The following is a 24933-nucleotide window of genomic DNA, read 5'->3' on the forward strand; positions in this document are numbered from 1 at the left end:
GAGTCGCCTCTTCACTGTTGACGTTGAGCTGATGTCACAAAGTGCTGTACAGAAACATAGCCTAAAACGCCAAACAGCAAGCAATGCAGGTGTAGAAGCACAGTGGCTAGGAAAAACTCCCTAGAAAGGCCAGAACCTAGGAAGAAACTTAGAGGAACCAGGCTATGAGGGGAGTCCTCTTCTGGACTGGCCACCACCCACCCCTCAAGAATATATATATATATATATATATCAAAATATATATATATAATTTTTCATCAACCTTTTTAACTATGACGATTATTAATCCAATGCACAGTGATCACTGAACCACTCATTCCTGATGAGAAACCAATGAAATGAAACTGAGTGGACATTATTAAAAGTTGACCTTGTCACGTGACGAGGGAAAGGGAGGCTCTTATGTTTACATCAATGCGTGCAGTGCAAGAGCGGTTTATTGTGTATTCTAGCGTCATTTAAAAGTTTCGCTTTCATTTCTTTAGAAATCTTCAACTGCAACTTTGCAAATCGAAATATTAAAGAGATACAACAGGGAAACGACGTTACCGGGGGATCCTGGACCAGAGCTTTGCACGCACCCAGTGTTTTTAGCAAACCAGCTAAGTTAGCATTACATTAGCTAGCTTAGCATAGGCGTCATGGACGAGCTAGCGGTTGAAGTCAGGGGGACGAGTGGAGCTTTTTACAAGGTGGGTTGGTAGCTAACTGCTAGTTTTAATGTTTCTAAAGGTATTTTGATGATTTATTTATTGCAATGTATCATTCAGTGAGCTATTTACCGACTAGCTAATCTATCTAGCTAGGTTTAACGTCAGGCCCATACAAGACAGTACAGCCTGCTTCTAGCCACAGACAGCCAACCAATGCTAGGTAACGTTAGCTAGCTACAGTAGCATCCTAGTTATCTAGCTACAGTTGTTTCCKAAAAAATAGGCCATACCGAGTATATAGTTTCGTGTTGTTGGTGGCATTTGTTCTAGATAATTAGCCTTGCTTGTTATCTAGCTAGCAGCAGTCAACGAGATTCATCTTTAGGCTTTTACCTCTTGGCTAATGACTGTTTTCCTTTGCCTAAAAATGTATTGTATTTTCTCAACCATTTTCTCCTTTTAGGCCTATTTGAAGGATGTTCATGAAAGTTCTGTCACTGTCTCCTTTGAAAACAAGTGAGTTGCTAGTTAACTAGCTCCCCGGCAACATAATCCAGTCAGCAAGCAAATTAGCTCACTTTCCAAATGAATCGTAGACTATTCAGTTAGCTAAGTAATGTTAACTAGTTAATTAACAACAGTAACGTTAGGCTACTTTGAGTCAGACCCAGACATGAGAGCCCCATTAACCACTATGTATTACATGTCAATGCATTTGCTATAACTAATTAGCTAGTTGTTCTTACAAATAACACTTTGTTTCTCATTTAATTGAACTATAGTGCATGTGCACACTTGTTCAGTTGTTTAATTTCCCTTTGCGACGTACACTGGTTTCATTTGTTTATTTCTATTCTTTCAGTTGGCAGCCAGAACGTCAAATTCCCTTCCATGATGTTCGATTTCCTCCACCCACAGGTTTTCAGAAAGAGATAAACGAGAGTGATGAAGTTGAGGTATGTGCTGTAAGTAATGGATAAGGACTTCCCTTCCCACTAGTCAATGTCWATTAAGCCTAATACTTTGCTGAGATCTAGTAGGCTAGATTATACAATAGCTGCTCGATGGTTAGACTTTTTTTGAAAGCAGAAGGGAACTGCTGTTGTTCTTTCTTTTTGGTTATCTGCAGGTTTTCGGTTAATGTGTACCGCAAACAATGGCCAGGGTAAATGCATATCAGTGAGAAGAACTCAACAAAATGTACTTAATCAATTATCCACAGGTTTATTCTAGGGCCAATGACAAAGAACCATGTGGCTGGTGGCTGGCGACAGTTCGGATGGTGAAGGGTGAGGTAAGACCAATGCAGCTGTTTGAGCGAGAGTTTACATTTGTTTATTATTATGTAGCAACTGTAATATTTTAATGATGATCCGTATAACACAGTATCTTCTTTCCTCTCAGTTTTATGTCATAGAGTATACCGCTTGTGATGCCACGCTAAATGAAATAGTCACATTAGAGAGGTTACGACCTGTGAATCCAAACAAGCCAGCTACAAAAAACTCCTTCCTGAAAATTCATCTGGATGTCCCAGAGGACTTGCGGCAAATGTAAGTGGGCCTATTCAAGGCTTTTTTTATGTAAGGTAATTGTTGTATGTTGTCATTGCTTCCATGTGTGACTGTTGATTTGATGCTGATGTGACTTTCTATGGTGGGGAACTGTGTTTTTTGTTCTTAGGTGTTTAAAAGACTCGCATAAAGATTTTAAGAAGGCTTTGGGAGCATTCAATGTCACTTATGACTCAGACAAAAAGCAGCTTGTGATTCTGGTACGTTTGATTATTTTTCTGGCTTCTCAAAGTTTCATAACTCAGCCAATGTTAGATATTGTTTCATCATATCAGTCCTCTTGTTTTAGTCCGTGAATGAGGTTACAACCAAAAGGGTGCAGATGCTGAGCGACATGCATTTCCGGAGCCTGCGCACCAAGCTGTCCCTAATGCAGAGGAATGAGGAGGCTAGCCGCCAACTGGAAGTACTTACAGTTTAAACACACTCTCAAATGAAGGCTAAGCCATGTTAGCCTTGTTAACCTCCAATAGGCTATCTCTCTGCGTGAGGAGAACTATGGCTAAGCCATGCGTGGGTTATGGTTTGTGTGCAGAGCTCTCGGCAGCTGGCGTCCAGGTTCCATGAACAGTTTGTGGTCCGGGATGATCTGATGGGGCTGGCCATTGGGACCCACGGTGCCAACATCCAGCAGGCCAGGAAAGTACCTGGGGTCACCACCATAGACCTGGATGAAGAGACCTGCACCTTCCACATCTATGGAGAGGTAGGGCGCTTACTACACTGCACCTCACCACTAGCACAAATATAATGAATGCTCATAAACCTCTTTACTCACAAGGTATATTTACTTGGTCATACTAGTGAAAGACGTGCATGTATTTTATCTCCTCTGGGTATGATTCAATTGCAGGARCAAGAGGCTGTCCGCAAGGCTAGGAGCTTCTTGGAGTTTTCTGAAGATGTCATCAAAGTACCAAGGAATTTAGTGGGTAAAGTAGAACATAAAATGTGTTGTTTGAAAAGTCATCAACTCATTGTCTTCATGTTATCATTGTTTCCTATTCTAATACCACATCTCCTTCGCCAGGGAAAGTCATTGGGAAAAATGGGAAGCTGATCCAAGAAGTGGTGGATAAATCTGGTGTTGTTAGAGTTCGGATTGAGGCAGAGAACAACAAGAAGCCACCTCCATTGGACGAGGTAAGTGGCTTGAATTGACGAAAAGTGGGCAGGGGCAGAGTGTATCACCCATTGAGCCCGGTTATGCGTTGGGCAGACCGCACCACCCTCTGGAAAGCTCTGCGGGTGTTGCAGTTGCCGTACCAGGCGGTGATTCAGCCCTAGAGGATGCTCTCAATTCTGCATCTTTTCACCTTCTCCGCTGTGGTCCCGTCAATGTGGATGGGGGTGTTCTCTCTCTGTTGTCTCCTGAAGTCCACGATCAGCTCCTTTGTTTTGTTGACGTTGAGGGAGAGGTTATTTTCCTGGCACCACTCTGCCAGAGCCCTCACCTTCTCCCTGTAGGCTGACTTGTTATTGTTGGTAATCAGGCCTACTACTGTGTCATCTGCGAACTTGATGATTGAGTTGGAGGTGTGCGTGGCCATGCAGTCATGGGTGAACGGGGAACAGGAGGGGGCTGTGGGTCCCTTGTGTTGAGGATCAGCATAGTGGTGTTGTTTCCTAACTTCACCACCTGGGGGCGACCCGTCAGGAAGTCCACGACCCAGTTGCACAGGGCGGGGTTCAGATCATCACTGTATCTGCAAACTGTTGGCTAGATCGCATGTGCCAAGAGCATAGTAGGCACATTTGCTATTTAACAGTGTCTGTGACAAAACTATTGGTAGAGTTGAAAATGCAATTGGAAACACATTGCACTTCAGATTTTTATTTGGAACATGAAAAATAAAGCAAAAACAACTTTAGTGCACTACGTCAGCACTCAAGGGTCGGCAGTAGGCTACAGGACTTCTAAGGGTATTTGATGCAAACATAGAAGTATATTTTCCAATGTTGGATTCTAAATTACATCACATTGGACAAATCCCTGTCGCTCACTAGTTCGCTGGCTTGTAGACTACAACAACCTAAACTYATGGACAATGTTGATTGGCAAGTGGAATCATGTCCATTGAGGTTGCAAGGTTCAAGTTGGAGCTGGGATCAGGTCAGCCCAGTATTGTCCAATGAGGTTGCAGGATGAGCCCAAGCAAGTGTACACCGCATGCACACCTAACAGTTGTTTTCCTCTTTGTGCGCACACCTGCAGGGCTGGACAGCAGCCATGTGATACACGTGACGTTGTGCACAATTTTCAGCCACCTGTTTTAGCTTGAGCGCTGCATTCAAAACTACCGGCTCAAAGGTGTAAAAAACCTGTATAATGCATCTTTAACTAGTGAGGACTCTGCAGCCATTCGGTCCTCATTAGATCCCGTCTGTTTATTTCTCTTACAGGGCATGGTGCCGTTTGTCTTTGTGGGGACAAAGGAGAGCATCTCCAATGCTAAAGTACTGTTGGACTATCATCTCAACTATCTGAAGGTTAGACYCTTGCCCCTATTGCTCTAATAAAATCTGCAACAGAATTGATGCTTTCATTGATGTTGAGATGTATGCCGCTTGGCAGATGCTTTGACCCAAAGCCTCTTACAGTTGAATACTTAAAGCAGCAGTTAGTCTACACATTGATGGGTTGCTTCATCAGAATGGCAGATTCAACCTAACTTTCACTATTAGAGGTAGGAGTGACTTCTAAAGAAGTACGTTGAATACATACACCGTGTCCCTATAGGAAGTGGACCAGCTCCGTATGGAGCGACTGCAGATAGACGAGCAGCTGAGGCAGATTGGAGGAGGGGGCCCCAGGGGGGGCCCAGGGACTGGACGGCCTGACAACAAGACCTTCATCGTAGACAACGGCGGCCTGGGGATGATGGGCATGGGCTCCCAGAGAGGAGGGAAGCCATTCGTCAGGGGAGGAGGCCGTGGCCGACGCGGTGGTCCCTCTTTAGCCTCAGGTATGTGTGGGACAGATGGAACAGTAGTATGTATTTCACTAAGTGTGTATGAACATAGTGGCTCATATCACCGTTGGCAACTGAGTGAAACGAACTGTGTCTACAAGAAGAACTCTGTAAGCTGAACTCCATTTAGTTCCTGGTTTGCAGAATAACCTCTATCCCTCTTACCAGGCACCAACTCTGAGGCTTCCAATGCCTCTGAGACTGAGTCGGACCACAAGGACGAGCTGAGTGACTGGTCTCTGGCCCCCACTGATGAGCTGACTGGGGGCTTCTCCAAACGACCCGATACACGCAAGAGAGGAGGGCCTCGCGGGCGGGGAGGGAGAGGAAGAGGGGGAGGCTTCAAAGGTCTGCACTAACCTTATTCAAGCTTGCCTGTAAATGGAACATTCTTACTATAATACCCTGCTGTACGAGGGCCTAGTGTCTCTGTCTGTAGATAAATGCATTCATTGCCTTAGGGTTTTATGTACTACTGTTTGAGTCAGAGTAATGATTTCATCCTGCCATGATAACATTTTGAGTTTTAATCCTGTCTGTCTCTCTGGTTCCTAAGTAGCTGAAGACATCCAGTGGACTGAGTCACGCTCACGGAATACCAGAGACCCTAAGCTGAGGCCTCTGGAAGATTCTTTGCAGGTGAGGAATTCCAGACGCATCATGTCTTGCAACGGAAACCGTTTCCTTTTAAAGAACCAAACTGAAGACCGAGTAACGGAACAGGGAGACCTACCGGAATTTTTCCAATACAAACTTGTTTTCGTTGCAAATGGTTTCTGTTGCAAAAAGTTTTACAACAGAATCGGTGTAATTAAGACACCCAAGCTTTTCRTTGTTCCTGACCGTGTCCCTTTTGGAATACCTGTTTCCATGCCACAACAGGACCACCCTGTACCCTCTTTTATATCAACTAGATCTCAGAGGAGAAATGTACATAATCATAACGTTTGCCCTTTGTAGGAACTTGATTTTGTCATTTGGTCATATTTTATGACATATCATGACACATTTAGCAACTTAGTCATTGACCTCTGACAGAGGCTTATGTTTTATTCAAATTGGGGAGATGCGGGAACGACAGTCCCAGCTCCCACGCCTCTGGACTTTTGCACCTCACGGCCGAACCGCAATTTATACTGGTGCCGATTTTAATGGTCACACACAAACGTAAAGTGATAGCGCTCTCGGGTGACAACATTGGATAGAATTGCATCTAACTCTAAGTGACTGTACTTAATAGTCCTGCATATCCCCAATGTAATTTACCTTCTCATACAGTGTCCTCCTGTCTCTGGTCCCACAGATCAGAGTGGACGGTAACAATGAGAGGAGTGTTCATGCTGCAGCCAGAGGTCCCGCAGGCGATGGACCCGGCCCTGGAGCCAACCGACAGAGACCCATAAAAGAGCGACCTATCAAGAAGGATAACCAGGAAAGCCCTGGTGGTGAAGCCACCGCCATAAGCKTGGCGATGGTGAACGGGGTGTCATAGACGCGGCCGACTGAAGGCACCCTCATCTCTCTCACCACACCATCAATCCAGAAGCTTCTTCATTAGAGACACGTTAGGCCAAAGAGGAGCAGGTCAGGGCTAAAATGAAGCACACTTTGGATAAACCAACTCCAGCGGCAGGTGGATGGGGTGTTGGGTGGGTTACTGTGTACAGGGAAGGAGCCATCTAGGGTTTTAGGGGTTAACAGGAGAAGGCAAACGGCGACTGCAGTCTTTTTCTAATTGACATTGTTGACAACTACCTATCAGATMATTTAAAAGCTGTGGAAAGAAAATGTGTTTAAAACAGAGGGGCCAACCTGATGAATCTGTATTTCTTAAAGGATATGGTTTTCTATCGCTTGTTCATGTACTAGCCTTTTCTCCGGATAGAGGGTTGGATTGTTTGGTCCTTCCTGCCTTCTCTCTCTCATGGCATGTGTTTATGGAGCCCTGTGTCACAGTGGAATATAGAACTCATTATCATGTGAGGTCACAGCTGCATCATTAGCAACAACAAAAACATAACATAAAAAMAACCCCCCTCCTGTCTGATCTGTGCCTTTATCTCCTGTGGATAGTATCACAAATAGAAATTGAAATCAGGGAAGAAGACGACATTGGGAAAACGGTAATGGATTTTACTTGTGTGTAGTGAACACACAGCTCACCATCTAAAAAATGAGAACTGTCTTTTTAACCTTGCAATGCATGTTCATTATTATCATAGGTTTCCACATCGGGGAAGTCAGCAATCTGAGTTGTCACTTTGTTTCTGTTTCCTTGTGCTGAATATTGCTTGAATAGGGATGATGATGATTGACTTTTTCTAGCTAGTGATATAGCATTTCTTTTTTGGAAAAAGYGGAACGACAATGAACTCAATATCGATCTTTCCACGGGCACACTGGGTTTGTGTGGATTTTGATTCAAGGTCTCAGATTATTTTGTCATTTCACACCATGGCTACATTTAATGGAGACTACTAGTGTCATTGTCTAGACACTGAACAGTATCTTATGACAGAATCACTTCTATGGACCTTTTAACATGAACGATGTCAAACTGGGGAGAGATATTGAGAACATGGTCCTTTCACCATGCATTTACCAACAATCACTTTCCTGTTGGTTTTTTATTTCATAGTGTCAATGAAAAGAGTGGCACACCTCTCTCCAACCCTAACATGTTGTTCATATGATATTGACAATTGGTCATTAGATTGTAAATTATAAAGTGGGTAGCATACTGTATATCTAATTTGTTAAAATAATTTGCTATTGTTTTGGATTGAACTTCAAATGTGCACTTAATCATTTTATTTGTGTTATCTGCAACTACTAAATAATATGAACTATAATAAACTATGTGATAAGATTTCTTCGGCAGGTGAATCACATGAATGCTGTCAACAATATTAGCAAGTTTAGATACCCTATAGCTAACGGAGTCTCCTGTACCTTCACCGTACAGAGGATGAAGTTTAGTCCCATGTTATAACTGTTTGTCTTATATCGGATCAGTGCTTGTGCATTAAAACCTTAGTTTACAGTTGATTCTTTAAAAAAAACTACTGTGAGGATATAGCTAMTGTCTTGTTTTAATTTATTTTGGGGTTTTCTTGTTTACTCTAAATTGCAATGTTGAATGGTYTACAGGTAATGGGCATCAGTCAACAGCTGTCAGCCTCTTGTCTKGCTGTAATTTTGCTCATGTCCAATTAACAAAATAGTATTTCAGCAMGCTAACAGCCACTGCTCTCCCCAGCGTTAACAGTCAACAATTGAACTGGCCCAGTCTGACTAAGATGATGAAATTACATAGATTTTATTATATTAGTATTTTGTACTAATAGCAGCAAAAAAAGTTTTAAAAAAATGAAATGGTGGGTTTAGTCCAGCTGAGGGGTTCAGACTTGAAGAGAAGTTTGATGAGGTTGTTATGAACTGCCTGAACAATGTGGGCCATTCTCTTCAGAATGGCACCAACCATCTGGGACTTTATCTAACCCTGCCAGGGGCATAAATGGTTTAGTCTCAGACCATCTGGGACTTTATCTAACCCTGCCAGGGGTAAATGGTTACTCAACCATCTGGACTTTATCTAACCCTGCCAGGGCATAAATGTTTACTCAACCATCTGGGACTTTATCTAACCCTGCCAGGGGCATAAATGTTTACTAACCATCTGGACTTTATCTAACCCTGCCAGGGGCATAAATGGTTTACTCACCATCTGGGACTTTATCTAACCCTGCCAGGGGCATAAATGGTTTACTCAACCATCTGGGAATTTATCTAACCCTGCCAGGGGCATAAATTGTTTACTCAACCATCTGGGACTTTATCTAACACTGCAATAGGGGATAATTGGTTTCCTCCTGGTATTTGAATGATCTAATAAGATGCTGCAGCTCAGTCTACTCTTGTCAAGGACAAGCAATATCTCCGTGTTGCCAAACAGACTGTTTTCTAGTTCTTTAACTAACTAACTAAAACATTTCTTCTTGCACACATTGTAGGCAGTTTGGTTTGGAAGCAAAACTGCAACCAGAWATATTGTAGATACTGGACCAAGGTAGAATGACCTTGTATGTTACTGCACTTTGGGCAATATTTTCTTTGTACATATTAGCGAAATAGATTGGGTTTTATGTTGACATTGTTTGGTTATAGTGCGATATATTTTGTATGCAAGCAGTTTCAATAAATAAAGGTGGATCTTACTCTGCTAATGTTTAATTTAGTTTAAGCATTACATATAAGTTGATGGCTGTCGATTGGCCAAAAAGGATCGTGAAAGTTAAGCATTTGTAGTCATATTTCTTCCAAGAACAGTAGCTGAATGATACACTATATATGATACACTATATATACAAAAGTATGTGGACACCCCTTCAAATTAGTGGWTTCGGTTATTTCAGCCACACCCATTGCTGATAGGTGTATAAAATCAAACACACAGCCATGCGATCTCCATAGACAAACATTGGCAGTAGAATGGCCTTACTGAAAWGCTCAGTGAATTTCAACGTGYCACTGTCATAGGATGCCACCTTTCCAACAAGTCAGTTTGGCAAATGTCTGCCCTGCTAGAGCTTCCCCGGTCAACTGTAAGCGCTGTTATTGTGAAGCGGAAATGTCTAATTTATTTGATTGATTGATTCAGTTTCTTGCCCAAAGGAAACCTGACAAAGAACCATGGAGAAGGAGATAAAGGAAAACCATCCCCCAAAAGACAGCAGATCGGTAGTGGTGGTGCTTTCTCCTGGAAGCATTTTGTTCCATACAGGAACAAAGAGGATTATGTATCAAAGTAATGATTTAGTTTGATTCACTACACCTACATATATAGGGACTTGTGCAGGACATATTTCAGTACCACTGGTATATACAGTAGCTACTGTATGTCATTTATTTGAAGAGATCCCATGGGAGTTTCTCTATTTTGACCACATGGTGGAGCCCTGGCACAGACCTAGTCCAACACAATTAGCCATGTTCCAAAAAGGGTTTGTTGCACATTGAGCAGTCATGACATGAACTTAAGCAATGCAACTTTTGCAAGAGATATATGCCAATTATACTGAGCACAGAGAGCCCTCTCTCTCTCCCCCCTCTTTCTCTCTTCCCCCCTCTCTTTCTCTAAAACTTTGGCAGAGCCATTTAATCTGTAATTTCTCTATCCCAGAGACTGACCTAGTTTTGGTCAGACTAAAAACAGGCTGCATTGAGCGAGAGAGACCTGAGATGGCCTCTTCTTTCGCCCGCTGCTCTCTCTCCATCTCCCTGCCCCTTTCCCTGTTGTCACTGAAGGCCTTGTCAATTGAACCCAGCACTCCAGAGCCCCTCTTCCCCTGCCAGTCCCCTCCCTCCCCTTCCCCTGGCCCACACTGCCTCTACTCTCATTAATACATGCATGGGAAAAATGTATGACAACACATGAAAATGTGCCTGGAGTAATATTTCATTATCGTAGGTGATTTTATTAGTCAAAATAGTGTTTGGGCTGAATTCAATGTGCTGCGGTTTTGAACACATGGTAAAGGTATTTAAGAAATCTCAAATAAAGTCTGGTAATGTAATGAAGCATTTTATAGAGAATGTTTTATTTGGTTTATATCGCTCTGTTAAAAGACGTTTGTTTTCAGTCGTTGAGCACAATAAAACTGAGGAGACCTTCTCATTTATTCTCTTCTGGCAGACTGGCACTCTACCAAGCTTTCCTTTGTCTCTGGTTCTCTCAAATGGGTCCAACTTTCTTGGCATGTCTGAAATACACACAGTCAATATAGTTGCTTTCTGAAGGACTATACACATCTTCAATGTGGCATGTTGGATTAGCTTTCCTTTATTGAGCTGCCAACTTCTTGCTAGATGCCTTGCCTCTCTCTTTCGTGTGTATGTGTGTGTAAGCATAATATACTGGGCAAAACTATAAACGCATCATGTGAAGTGTTTGTCCCATGTTTCATGAGCTGAAATAAAAGAACCCAGAAATGTTCCATATGCACAAAAATATTATTTATAATTTGCCTACTGGCGTCGTAAACGACTTCTGTGGGCAAATGCTCACCTTCGATGGCCACTGCCACGCTGGAGAAATGMGCTCTTCATGGATGAATCCCGGTTTCAGCTGTACCGGGCAGATGGCAGACTGTGTGTATGGCGTCATGTGYGCGAGCGGTTTGCTGATATCAACGTTGTGAACAGAGTGCCCCATGGTGACAGTGGGGTTATGGTATGGGCAGGCATAAGCTACGGACAAAGAACACAATTGCATTTTATCGATGGCAATTTGAATGCACATTAGATAACGTGACGAGATCCTGAGGTCCATTGTCGTGCCATTTATCCGCCTCCATCACTTTATGTTTCAGCATGATAATGCACAGCCCCACGGTCACAAAGATCTGTACACAATTCCTGGAAGCTGAAAATGTCCCAGTTCTTCCATAGATTGCATACTCACCAGACATGTCACCCATTGAGCTTGTTTGGGATGCTCAACATGTATGAATGCGTGTTCCAGTTCCCTTCAATATGCAGCAACGTCGCACAGCCATTGAAGAGGTGTGGAACAACATTCCACAGGCCACAAGCCTGATCACCTCTATGRGAAGGAGATCATGTGTCGCGCTGCACGAGACAAATGGTGGTTACACAAGATACTGACTTGTGTAAGATCTTATCCACGCCCCTACTTTTTTAAAGGTATCTGTGACCAACAGATGCATATCTGTATTCCCAGTCATGTGAAATCCATAGATTATGGCCTAATGAATATATTTAAATTGATTGATTTCCACATATGAGCTGTTACTCAGTAAAATCTATGTTGCGTTTATATTTTTGTTCAGTGTAGAATCAACTGAAGCCCATTATCCATTCCATACTCACCATGGCATCACAAAGAGTGGTCTAAATGTGAATTTGAACAACAAAACATCCTCGTTCCCTAAACTAGAAAACAAATGAGTTACAAATTAGATTTTCTACTACCAAGGTCTGTGTATGTTATAATTAATCTGTTAATCCGTATTACTTACCTTTGTGCTCCCCATTTGGACGGAGACTAAAAAATAAATGACTCAAATGTAATGTAATGTAGATAGTAGAGTATGCAGTGACAGTCATTTCCGATGTGCACTACTGCTGATGMGCTAGCAGAGGGGGCCATGTTAAARACCTGTTAACTCTCCTAATTGAAAACTGAAATTAAAGTATTGATGTAGGTTTTTTCTCCAGACAAACGGGCCATGTTTCTGATAAGGCAACATGATAGCTGAGAGCAGGGCTCTTCCTTTATCCCACATTCAACCAAACAAAGGTCTGTCTCATCTCGACTCAAGAGTCAGTCCCTTACCTAAATTGTGAGTAGTTTCTGCTAGTATAGAATAGACGCTTACCTGTGCGGTTAGTTAGCAAGTCTTTTACCCAAGTAATAAATTATGTTTTCACTGAATGTGCTAAATCCTCTATGACTCATCCATTGAGTAAAGCAGGCCATAACTCACACCGTCAAAATCAATTTGCACAGGAGCTATTTTAGAGCTGATGTCAGAAGCTTGTCTGCTAATGTATTTTGATTACTATGAAGTCTCCCCTCCCTAATGACTTGATGCTTGTGTAATTCTCAGCCATCAGATATCTTATCTCTTTAAAGAAGAAACAATGACTGAGTCTTTATATGCACATCAATGGGACTTAAACTYGCTCTTTTACATTCCACATCATCTGACTGAAGGCCTCCTTGGTGGGATGGGATCCAATGTTTTGAAAGTGTCAATCATTTTCATTAGTGAAAAAAGCCCTTCGGTTGGCTCCTGTTTAGTAAGCGCAGTCATGTATAACTACTTACGTAGTTTTTTTTAGTATCTGTACTTGACTTCACTATTAATATTTTTTACAACTTTTACTTTTACTTCACTACGTTCCTAAAGAAAATMATTTACTTTTTACTACATACATTTTCCCTGACACCCAAAAGTACTAGTTACATTTTGAATGCTTAGCAGGACAGAAAATGGTCCAATTCATGCACTTATCCCTGGTCATCCCTACTGCCTCTGATCTGGCGGACTCACTAAACACAAATGCTTCGCTTGTAAATGCTGAGTGTTGGAGTGTGCCCCGGGCTATCCGTAAATAAATAAATAAATAAATACAAGAAAATTATGCCGTCTGGTTTGCTTAATATAAGGGATTCAAAATGATTATTACATTTACTTTTGATACTTAAGCATATGTAAAAGCAAATACTTTTACACTTTACTCAAGTTGTATTTTACTGMGTGACTTTCACTTTTACTTGAGTGATTTTCTATTAAGGTATTTTTACTTTCACTCAAGTATGACAATTGGGTACTTTTTCCACCACTGATAATAGCTTTAGTTTGAATAAGCCCCTGTTCTTTGATTTGAAACCATATAAAGAACTATTGTTTATCACTCTTCCCTAGGCAGGTGTATTTATCACTGAGAAGATTAAGATTACACAAGGCTGAGACTGAAAAACAAAAGTAATATGCTAAGATGTGATAGCCACTTCTGGGTGTTCTGTTGTGGAGTGCAATGAGCCTTTTTGAGTAATACTGTTTTCTAGTCAGGGAAGTTAGRGCAGCTGCAACCTGATATAATGACATACACTGAGTGTARAAAACTTTATGAACACCTGCTCTTTCCATGATATAGACTTACCATGTGAATCTAGGTGAAATCTATGATCCTTTATTGATGTCACTTGTTAAATCCACTTCAATCAGTGTAGATGAAGGGGAGGGGACCGGTTAAAGAAGAAGCTTTACGCCTTGAGACAATTGAGACATGGATTGTGTATATGTGCTATTCAGAGGATGAATGGGCAAGACCAAAAATGTAAGTGCCTTTGAACGGGGTYTGTTAGTAGGTGCCAGGAGCACRGGTTTGTGTCATGAACTGCAATGCTGCTGGGTTTTTCACGCTCAACAGTTTCCTGTGTGTATCAAGAATGGTCCACCACTCAAAGGACATCCAGCCAACTTGATACAACTGTGGGAAGCATTGGAGTCAACATTGGCCAGCATCACTGTGGAACGCTTTCGACACCTTGTAGYGTCCATGCCCCGACGAATTGAGGCTGATCTGAGGGCAAAAGGGGGTACTCAATGTTAGGAAGCTGTTCTTAATGTTTTGTACACTCAGTTTATAATATAATATATATAAAATATATGCCATTTAGCAAATGACTTACAGTCATGAGTGTATACATTTTTACATATGGGTACTGTTGTCTCCCACTCCATGATTGATGGTTCCTGTGTCCAGTAATATATGTCCAACCAGAAATGGGTAAAATATTTAGAGCAGGAGGAAGCATACCATACCATACCATACCATACCATACCATACCATACCATGGAGTTAAAGGCAGTTATTCTGAAACAGGTTCCAATCTCTCAGCGTTGATAGACTCAAGGCAACATATTTTCTCCTGATTTGAAAAAAATGAAAATGTCTTGATGCTGAATTCTGTGAAATGTCAGGCTCAGTCTCCTACTACTGAAGTGTAGGCTGGCTTTGGCTGCGTTTCTCCTCCAGTGCATCCAGCATGTGACAGCGCCTCTGTATCCAGGGCTGTCGCAGGAGGCAGGGCGGAGACAAGTGGATGATAGGTCCTGACAGYTCTCTGGCCTTGCACCGGGAGCGGGGAGATAAGGCTTTTGTCACGCCCCATGCCACAGCCTTCGAAAGGCCCCTATCCCCACACCTCCCACAGACAGACAGATAGACAGACAGACAGATCCTCCCATGCTAACTGTTTTCACACTCTGATGGGCTACAGCAGGGACCAGGCAGGTGTGACATGAGCGTAGCGTTTACAGGGAYGGAGGGAGGGACAAACAGACAGAACATGGATCTGCTCCATCCTCCTCTTTTCTCTGGGTCAATCCCATCTCTTTATTTTCAGGCTGCCTTTCATAATTTTAGCAACATACGCCTCCATCATCTTTTCTCGGCCAAGACAATATAAACATATTCATTCTCTGTTAAATACTGTATTTAGCATAGGCARTTGAGAACTTTCACTGTCTACATTCTAATAATACATTGGAATTAATCTGATATACAAAATGTTCTCTCTTTTCCCTCGCTGTCAGAGTTCTAAGTCACCATGTTGGCGTCTACAATCTGTTAAATCTGTAGTGTCCTCCAGAGTCTTTTCACATTAGCAGCAGTCAGTACAGTGTTTGTATGCAGTTAGCCCAGGAGATTTTCTTCACAGTAGGAAGATTTTCTTCACAGCATTTCCCTCTGGATCCAGCAGGGAGCACTCCTCCACAGCAGCAGGACAAAGCGGGAGGTCGGAGAAGCCGGAGCACGTCAGGTGGGATCCATCTGGGACACACAACTCACAATCAGGGAAATGACAAACAGTGTACATGTAGCTATATTCTGCCGGTGGCGTCTGACTGCTGCTCAGAGGCAATGTGTGTCTCTGGCTGTCAGGCCGAAGGGTGTGTGAGGCCCATTCATATGAGCTGGACGACACTGAATAGTAACGTGCTGATAATCACTTCCAGACCTCTTTTTCTCTCAGTATAGAGTCTGTCTATCCATTTTTCCTTCCTTTGGTCTCCTCCATTCATCCCTCTATAAATGTGGTGCTGGTGACAAATAGCAAATGTGTATTTCAAACAGGAAATTATTGCACCAGGATCATGCATTGCAAGAATTTATTAGGACTGTTTTCCTCTATCAGCAAGAATGAGCAAAACACAAATTCGGCCATGATTTGGGGTGGACAGTCCATAAACACTAACGTTTGACAGAACTTTCACTTTGTGAGATGTATGGACAGCTGGCAAATGGGAGCAGGCTTTGGAAGCGTATGTCTGATTGCCGGTATATGACTGGCCCAGATGGGTGAGTGACAGCAGTGATGCTTCACACCTTCACCTTGTCAACAGATAGTAGATGGATGGTTCCTTCAGGTGGTTGAGTGGCTGGACAGTGTGGATGCAGCAGCATCCAGATGGCTCATTACTACTGATAAAACTTTGTTTTATCCCCCATGTTCTCTAAAAGGTCACAGTCTCTGCTGGTTCCTTTTCATACTCTGGGCGGGAGGGGGGGTTATTGAGCGCTAATTAGTTTATTTTTCTAATTTGATGTAACAGTGATAGTAAGGGAGGTAGCATCTTACAATTCTTCCATTAATTCCATACTCCTTTGATATTGCAACTTTTCATTTTGTATGGAAGATCCTGTAGATGTGTATTCTAGTTTGTTCTAAGTAGGCTATTCAAACATATTTCAACTTTATACAACAGGTGGGTCTAATCCTGAATGCTGATTGGTGTCCAGTGTTTGGGTCCTGTGATGCTCTGTGTGTTCAGACTGCAGGAGGCTGTAGGATGGCAGGGCTGGTGTATGTGCACCCCAGGGTGCATTGGCTCCCAGCACGGCCACAGCCAGCCTCAGACAGCAGCCACAACCATCCTCAGATCAGCCTGAGAGCGTTTAATGAGGCCTGGCTTGGCTGTACTCACACCAGCAGCTCCCATGGAGCTCAGCGGTACGTTCACGCTACAAGAATTAGGAGGGACACAATGTTTGGGCCCTTTTCTCCTCCTCAATCTATGACTAATCCCGTCATCCCGTCATCCCGCAGAAAACACTATCATTATCAATTCCCCTGGATCCAGTGGCAGGATTTCTGTGATTCTGTTCTTCAAAGCCTCTCCATCTATGTGGTCATTATTTCTGCTGGGGAATGTTCTCTCTGGCTCCACACAAACAGATGATGCCAGAAATGAAAAGAACTAAGGGAAAAACACAAAGGGAAGAAAAAAAACATTCCAAAACTAACACAGAGATTTCACCACAAGAAAATAATTGATGGTTTATAATACAATGCAGGTGGTGGTGGTATAGTCTTTCAGAGGACATGCTGATAACTACATCATGGTTATTCTGACATGTTGAGGATGACAGGCAGATGGCACATATAGAACTGTGGCGTATCTGCTTTGATTGTTTAGATATGGAACGGCTTCTATAAATGTAACATTGTAACATTTATTCATATTGGCATTCTGTATCCCACATGCCTCTTCTATCTTGGACAGGCACTGTCTGCAACACCAGGATCTGTAGAATATCCCCTTGATTTGTTTAGTTATGGGATGGCTACCAGCACATTTACAATGAGATAAAACACCATTGCATGTATTCCACAGTAGTTTATTATTTTCATTGTTTGTTATTGGAGCTTTGAGCGCACAAAAACAGTATTGAAAAACCTATCAATGCCAACAAGATTTCACTGTTGAAATTAGCCAGAGGCACTTCGGTTTTGTGCACAGCATTATAGCTTTCTCTCTATTTTCACACTCTGAAAGCGTTCTGGATGACTGCTACATAAGAGGGGCTTTCTAGACAAAAGAAAAGAGACAGAAGAGAATATGGAGTGTACAGTGAATAGCACTGGGCATGGCTTACAAACAAAGAAAAATTACACCAGTCACTCAGCGGCACAGAACTAATACTTATGTTATTTGTTATGTTTTGAGATAAAATAACCAAAGGCATGTTCATATCAAGTGCAGCCAGTCGATGCATTTGTCAAACGTATATTGAATTTGGGGTGGAAAGTGGGGTGGGCTAAGGTAAATAGCTGTTGAATAGGTTTGCAAAAGGAGAGGTTAATTCTATTCCATTCAAATCTTCAATTCTGCCACACAAAAATACTGTAATTTATAATGAAGAAATGTAATAATGCACCAGGAGAGTCAAATGAGTTTCACTCTGACAGCCAGGAGTGAGAGAGAGGATTATTCTCTGTGCCTGACAATAGCTAATTAGCATCTGTCACTCAGCAGGCAGGATTGCCGTGGAGAGGTTGATGTAGTGCCCCGCTGCAATGCTACTGCCAATTATCAATGAACACATTGGAGAGTCTTGTTAAAGAGCTGTGCTCATATAGGAGAGCACATTTACAACATTCAAATGACTATATTCTTGGGACCATGAAAAGAAAGGCAGTTTAACACCGTTTCTCTAGAAACTGCATATTCACATCAACACTTTATATGAGCTGAATATATGACACACACAGGCCGAGTGATGCTGTTGCTTAGGCCTGTTGTGGAACTCATGCATAACGCATTAATGTTGTGAGCCAAAATACTCAATCAGAAATGCAATGATACCAGCTAAATGGATCCAGCCAACCAACAGTCACCTTCAGGGAGTTTTGACTGGACCTATGGGTTTGTCATTTTTACTTATTAAACTGCCAGACATTGGTAGCATACACTGCTGCAGTCTGACAGGATGACTTTCATCAGACTCACCTTGATGTAATCTCCACCTCCCCCCAGTCAGTCAGGTAGGATCCTGAGCCTCCACCTCCCACCCCAGTCAGTCAGGTAGGATCCTGAGCCTCCACCTCCCACCCCAGTCAGTCAGGTAGGATCCTAGCCTCACTTCACCTGTGAGCCAGGGTTGAGGAGAGTTGAGATTGCGGTAGGAACAAGCTGACACGAAGAGAGACGTGAGCGAGATAATTAACTCTGAAATTACAGTGGTATAATTAGGAGATGATCCCCTCAGACCATATCAGCTTAGCCGATAATGACTCTTATTCATTTTAGGGAGATGAAAAGGGACACGGAGACAATTGCAGGGCTCCTCTCGCTCTGATGAGGTATTTTCCAATCACTTCTCACAGCTTCTGACAAGTGATTTAACCACAGGCAATTTCAACAAACGGCTGCTATGATGTGTGTCTCTCGCAGTGAATTTATGTCCATGGGTGGACAAAGCGATTGGGAAAATTGTTGATGAAAAATCGAAATGTTTTATTTTTCACCCATGTATGGAAGGATGATGAGCCATCTATTTTAAAACATAATTTTGACAAGTGTATATAAAGATATTTCTACATCATGTGTACATGTGTATGCACTGTTAAACCTACATACACACTGTACTGGGTACTGTAAGGTCTTCAGTGGTAAGGCAGTACAGGCTGATACTTCAGATTAGGATTTGGGAATGGTGCTCTCCCTCTATCCAGCTGCCAGTGTAACTCTGTGTTTCCCTGCAGCCAGTTTTAGGGTCAACAATCTAAATGCAGGGGGCTAGGAGGTTCTGGGAGGTTCTGGGAGGTTCTGGGAGGCTCTGGGAGCACTGGAGGTTCTGAGAGTACTGGAGGCTTGTGGGAGGCACCGGGAGGTACTGGGAGGCACTGGGACGCTTCTGGGACACTTTTGGGACGCACTGGGAGGCACTGGGAGGCTACTGGGAGGCTTCTGGGAGGCATTGGAGGTTTCTGGGGGCACTGGGAGGTACTGGGAGGTACTGGAGGGCACTTGGAGGTACTGGGAGATACTGGGAGGCACCCAGCGCATTACGCAAGAGCAGTGCTGGAATCTACCCCAGACTACCAAACCAACACCCAACCAGCGAGAGAGACTGAAAGGCCCTTTCCCACCACAGCTTTCTCTATAGTCATCACACATTACCAACTACACCCCAAACTGAATGACAAACCACAAATACAGATTAGTAACAGCTTACTAAAATTCCTGAACATCTAATCAAATGGCTATCCAGACTATTTGCATTGCCCCCCCCCCCCCCCCTCTTATTTTACACCACTACTAATCTCTGTTGTTATCATCCTATACATAGTCACTTTAATAACTCTACCTACATGTACATATTACCTCAACTAATCGGTGCCACCGCATATTGACTKTGTACCGGTAGCCCCTGTATATAGTCTCGTAATTGTTATTTTACTGCTGCTCTTTAATTACTTGTTACTTTTATTTCTTGTTTCTTATTGTTATCCGTATTTTTTAAAACTGCATTGTTGGTTTAGGGCTCGTAAGTAAGCATTTCAATGTAAGGTCTACACCTGTTGTATTCGGCGCATGTGGCTAATACAATTTGATTTGATTTGATTGTATCATGCTTTATATGATGTTTAGTTGATATTGTATTATTTAGCATTTCCCTAAGGCTGTTTGTCTTTTTTTCTGGGTAGAACCCAGTACTGTGGTGAATTGGCTGTGTAGTTGAATAAGCCTTTAGTCATGATAAAGGAGATGTCTGCTGCTCTGAAAGGCAACATTCCCCATGTGAGGCAAGGTGTGCTGTGTACCTGAGCACCCTGGCATAACGACCAACACAATGAATTATCCACCCCTCCTCCTGTCCTCTGCTTTACCACTGGCCATACAGAACAGGTAATAAAGCAGACACTACGTGTTTCCATTTGGGCCATATGGGTTCCAGATGGTTCCGCCTGATACTAGCTGGCTAACAGAAGACCAAGTTGTTCTAATCGCACGCCATCCAGAAAGCCATTTGGGTCCCAGAGTGTGTCTGACCGAAACCTAGGTCCCTTTACTATTCTGGAAAATTCATATAAACTCGGTGGCATATGCCATAAATCCAAATAGACTCCCAGCCTTTACATGTGAGGTGGAGAGATGTATCATGATAAGGCTTTTTATTACCTTTGGCACCACATGGTAGCCAGGCAAATCATGATACAGTCATGTAGGCTAACATGTCTCTTTTACTGTGGTCTACACTCCTGCTCCATATTACAGGACCCATGCAGTGTGCTGTTGATGGAAGCAGACAGTCCTTCTAGACATACTGCTGATGTTTCTAATGTTTCCATCACAGCTCCCTCACTACAGTATACATTAATCTACAGAGCTGTTTCCTCCACTGCCGTGCTGCCGCGCCGCCTGTCTGTTCCCCACATGGCCTATGCAGCTATAGCGCCGCCAAATAATTTATAGCAGCCCTCTTTTCATTGTTATGATTACACAGGAGATTGATTGGCTCAATAAAAATATGAAATGATATCATCTGTCTCAAACATATATCCCCATTACTGTGAACCTCTATCATTTCTAACACCTCTGTCTGCTGTGAGAATGTAGAGCCCAATAGGTCACGGTGCTGTCAACAACACCCATTTATTCAGTCAATATGGGTCATAGATACTCTAAACACAACTCATGAACTTGCCCTAGTCTATGATCAGTCAATATGGGTCATATATACTCTAAACACAACTCCTGGTCCAAGCACACCAAGACAGTCGTGAAGAGGGCATGACAAAACCTATTCCCCCTCAGGGGGAATATGGCATGGGTCCTCAGATCCTCAAAAGGTTCTACAGCTGCACCATCAAGAGCATCCTTACTGGTTGCATCACTGCTTGGTATGGCAACTGCTCGGCTTCCGACCTTCAGGCACTACAGAGGGTAGTGTGAATGGCCCAGTACATCACTGGAGACAAGCTTCCTGCCATCCAGGACCTCTATACCAGGCGGTGTCAGAAGAAGGCCCTAAAAATTGTCAAAGACTCCAGCCACCCTAGTCATAGACTGTTCTCTCTGCTACCGCACGGCAAGCGGTACCGGAGCACCAAGTCTAGATCCAAGAGGCTTCTAAACAGCTTCTACCCCCAAGTCATAAGAAATAACCTGCCCAGGGACTGCGGTTGAAAACTAGCCGGCTGGCTAAAACCGGCACTTTTACTGAAACGTTGATTAATGTGCACTGTCCCTGTAAAAAATTAAATAAACTGAAAACTCCTGAACACTAGTCAAATAGCTACCCAGACTATTTGCATTTGCCCCCCCCCCCCCCCCCCCTCTCCACACCACTGCCACTCTCTGTTGTCATCTATGCATAGTCACTTCAATAACTCTACCAACATGTACATACTACCTAAACTAACCGGTGCCTCCGCACATTGACTCTGAACCGACACCCCCCTGTATATATTGCTATTTTTTACCGCTGCTCTTTAATTACTTGTTACTTTTATCTCTTATTCTTATCCGTATTTTTTGGTTTTTTGAAACTGCACTGTTGGTTAGGGGCTCGTCAGTAAGAATTGCACTGTAAGGTCTACTACACCTGTTGTATTCGGCGCACGTGACTAATAACATTTGATTTGATTTGAACTTGCCCTAGTCTATGATCAGTCAATAGTAATATGACCTTTGCATCTGGAAACAACTGTTGTGAATAATGCTAATGCATGGTAATGCACAATTATCCCACACTGCTTAAACAGGCATATGCATCATCATTTCTAAAGGTTATAACGTTATAACTTATAATAAAATATTGTTTGTTATGATTTCCTCACAGGCCTATTAACCATTGACTCTTTTTTTTCTTCTTCATCTATAGTTGTTTTTGACAGCTGACGTTTACACTTAAAATGGGTGGGGCAAATATAATTTTTGCTAACCTCAATTTGGACTACCCGGGCTCGGAGTCGCCGCTTCTGCCTGTCTCAAGCTCCGCCTTTTGTTCACTGTGAGCGTTGGAGACGGGAGGCAGGCAGGAGGCAGTGGTGTTGTCCTTGCAGTGTGTGTCAGTTCGCCAGAGAGAACACCGTACAGCATAGCTAGTTACATTTAGCAGATCCACAGAATTGATATATGTAGACTGACGCATAGGCTACGTTGAGCAGGCACCGGTTCCTTCCTGAATCAGACAACGGGGACCAACCATGGACCTATTCGAGTTTGACTTCTTTAGGGACTGGGAACTGGAGCAACAGTGGTACGTACAAGTGTTTCTTTTTATTTACATGATGTAGCTAATAACGTCTTTGTCAGAGGCTTTTTTCTGAAGACTAACCTAGCTGCGCTGCCACATCGATGCGCCCTGGCTTTTGGCGTTGGACTCCTGGAATGCTCGCATTCCTTCTCGGAACACATTAAAGTGAGAGATGAGTGTGAGGAATTATTTTAGAGCTCTGCGTATCTGCGCTTTGACTCTATTGTCAGATTGTGCATTGTAGGACTATGTAGCGCTAGGACATAATCGGTGCGCACACACTCACAGGGACCTATAGTGCCACCTCATGAATGGGGGAAGTTCACAGTTGCTGGTTTTGCTCTCTGTAAATATCAGCTTGAAATCGGGATGCGTAATTGTATAGTTTACACCCTAAACACGCGTTTCATAGGGGTTTTATTGAGGTCGTCAATGTAGCTACTGTGGTGAATTGCATGACAACTGAATCGATTGTCCTTGTCTGTCTTATTGTTTTAAATACCCCAGCTATTATTTGTCAAATGCTCTGCTCTAAAACACAATTTAGACTATTTGTGTAGGCTTATTGTCAGGTTTGATTTGTAATGGATTGTATCGATTCAATAGGACATATCGCTATACATTATAATGGCCTATCACGGTGGTTTATTATGACATAGTCTAAGTTTCCGCTGCTCCACATCTGATCAGCGATGTGCAATATATTCGGTAGGCTACCTATTACAATAATTACATTTTTAACCATATGATGATAGAATTTCTAATAATTTCAATTTCTTCCCAATTTTAAGAGAATCTGTGGCATCCAAATTAATGTATGCAAACATTACTAGAGCTAGTAACTTTAATTTGGAAGCTATTGATTCCCTAAAGATTGGGATGTTCTATTCCCGGTCGGAAGTAGCACCATCACAGAGAGATAGTAGAGGGCAAATAAATGTGATAACACAAGCCATGACAGTAGGGACCAGCCTGCAGGATTTGATCCTCCCATTCTCCCCATGATTGGTAGCCTATCACTCATTTTTGTTTTCATTCTAGTCCATTCATCCCTCCTCTTAGTTTTCCTCTCCCCACTCCCTCACACAATAGTATTTGATGTGTGGCTCAATAGAAGGATTTCAACCACATAATAATTAAGTGCTGCATTAATTGTTTTATTTTTGTATAATCTTAGATGAATATACTATGCCTAGCCTACTGTGGCCGATACAACAACATACTGTGCATTTTGACTGTTCAATTACCACGCGACTACAGGGTTTACTAATCGTGGTTGTTTCCATTGCTGCTTCATTGATTTTTGAGACACCTCTTTGCTTTAGTTGTTTTCTTTTAAACTCTTTCAATTCAAATCATGCCTCTTCATCACGTCCCTTCTACCTCTGAGAGTGCTAGACTGGAATGTGTAGCTATAAACAAACAGCTCATTACAGCTTTCCATCAAAATACCTTTTTTTTTGTAATGTAATGTCCCTGGTTGTTTCACGAAATTATGAGTGATTGAGCATCATTTCATGCTGCGGTAGTTGGTTTATAATGGTTGGTGGGATTTTAATTTTAAAATGTAATTGTTGGGTGTGCATTGGTTTCATCTGACCACAGTACCATGATCTGTTAAATAACTAGATCACACTGTAGATCTACCAGCAAGAGTTACATCATTTAATAGGAGTTACCTTGGTATTAGTGCTGAGCGATTAACTGACATTTCAGTTATTTGACTTTTTTAAAACAACTATTTGAAAGACGTTTTTTCTGTGAGCTCAATGCGCACAATGCACAGTTTCGCTAGAGAAAAATCAGACCCAGCCTGAACTGTGATGTAGTAGGGAGTTTTAGTTTCCAACAGGCCAATATTCTACATAGTTTAGCGCATAAAACGTGGTAATGAACTACAATAACCATGTTTCTATCCCGTTTTTATGCGAATAAAGTCATACCATATAAACAAAAAAGTCACGACAGCTGTGATGGAACAGGACGTTTCGGTACAATTTTGTAAATGCTGACAGATCATTTGTTTGTTTGACATGTTGGGATCTTTTTGTGTCCGTACAATTAATTCTGCGAGAAATGGTGGTACAAATGCCTTTAAGCGCAAAAATGGATTTAATAACCGTCATATCGAAGTARATTTTGAGTTACGCG

The 24933-nt window shown here is 42.4% G+C and overlaps 2 protein-coding genes across 5 annotated transcripts in view; both read left to right on the forward strand.

The window, feature by feature from the left end:
- The first annotated feature begins 403 nt into the window (after positions 1–403).
- LOC112069000 (fragile X messenger ribonucleoprotein 1 homolog A) lies at positions 404–7188 on the forward strand. 4 transcript variants are annotated; one of them, XM_024136250.2, is made up of 15 exons: positions 404–692; positions 1117–1169; positions 1516–1618; positions 1876–1947; positions 2058–2206; positions 2337–2427; positions 2517–2633; positions 2763–2933; positions 3081–3159; positions 3258–3370; positions 4631–4717; positions 4968–5193; positions 5368–5547; positions 5756–5838; positions 6503–7188. In XM_024136250.2, exons 1-15 carry the CDS (start codon positions 642–644, stop codon positions 6689–6691), a joined length of 1764 nt encoding a protein of 587 aa, XP_023992018.1. In that variant the 5' UTR covers positions 404–641; the 3' UTR covers positions 6692–7188. The 4 variants fall into 4 exon arrangements, with proteins under 4 accessions (XP_023992018.1, XP_023992019.1, XP_023992020.1 ...); XM_024136251.2 differs by having other exon boundaries at positions 5759–5838; XM_024136252.2 differs by having other exon boundaries at positions 434–692; positions 1516–1609.
- Positions 7189–22569: 15381 nt separating this feature from the next.
- Positions 22570–24933, forward strand: part of LOC112069001 (AF4/FMR2 family member 2-like) — a 277578-nt gene continuing 275214 nt past the window's right edge. Inside the window, exon 1 of the mRNA XM_024136254.1 lies at positions 22570–22785. Coding sequence (XP_023992022.1) covers positions 22733–22785 — 53 coding nt within the window. The 5' untranslated portion in view covers positions 22570–22732. The remainder of the gene's footprint in view (positions 22786–24933) is intronic.

This window comes from Salvelinus sp. IW2-2015, unplaced genomic scaffold, assembly GCF_002910315.2.
Source record: "Salvelinus sp. IW2-2015 unplaced genomic scaffold, ASM291031v2 Un_scaffold840, whole genome shotgun sequence".
NCBI classification, from domain to species: domain Eukaryota; kingdom Metazoa; phylum Chordata; class Actinopteri; order Salmoniformes; family Salmonidae; genus Salvelinus; species Salvelinus sp. IW2-2015.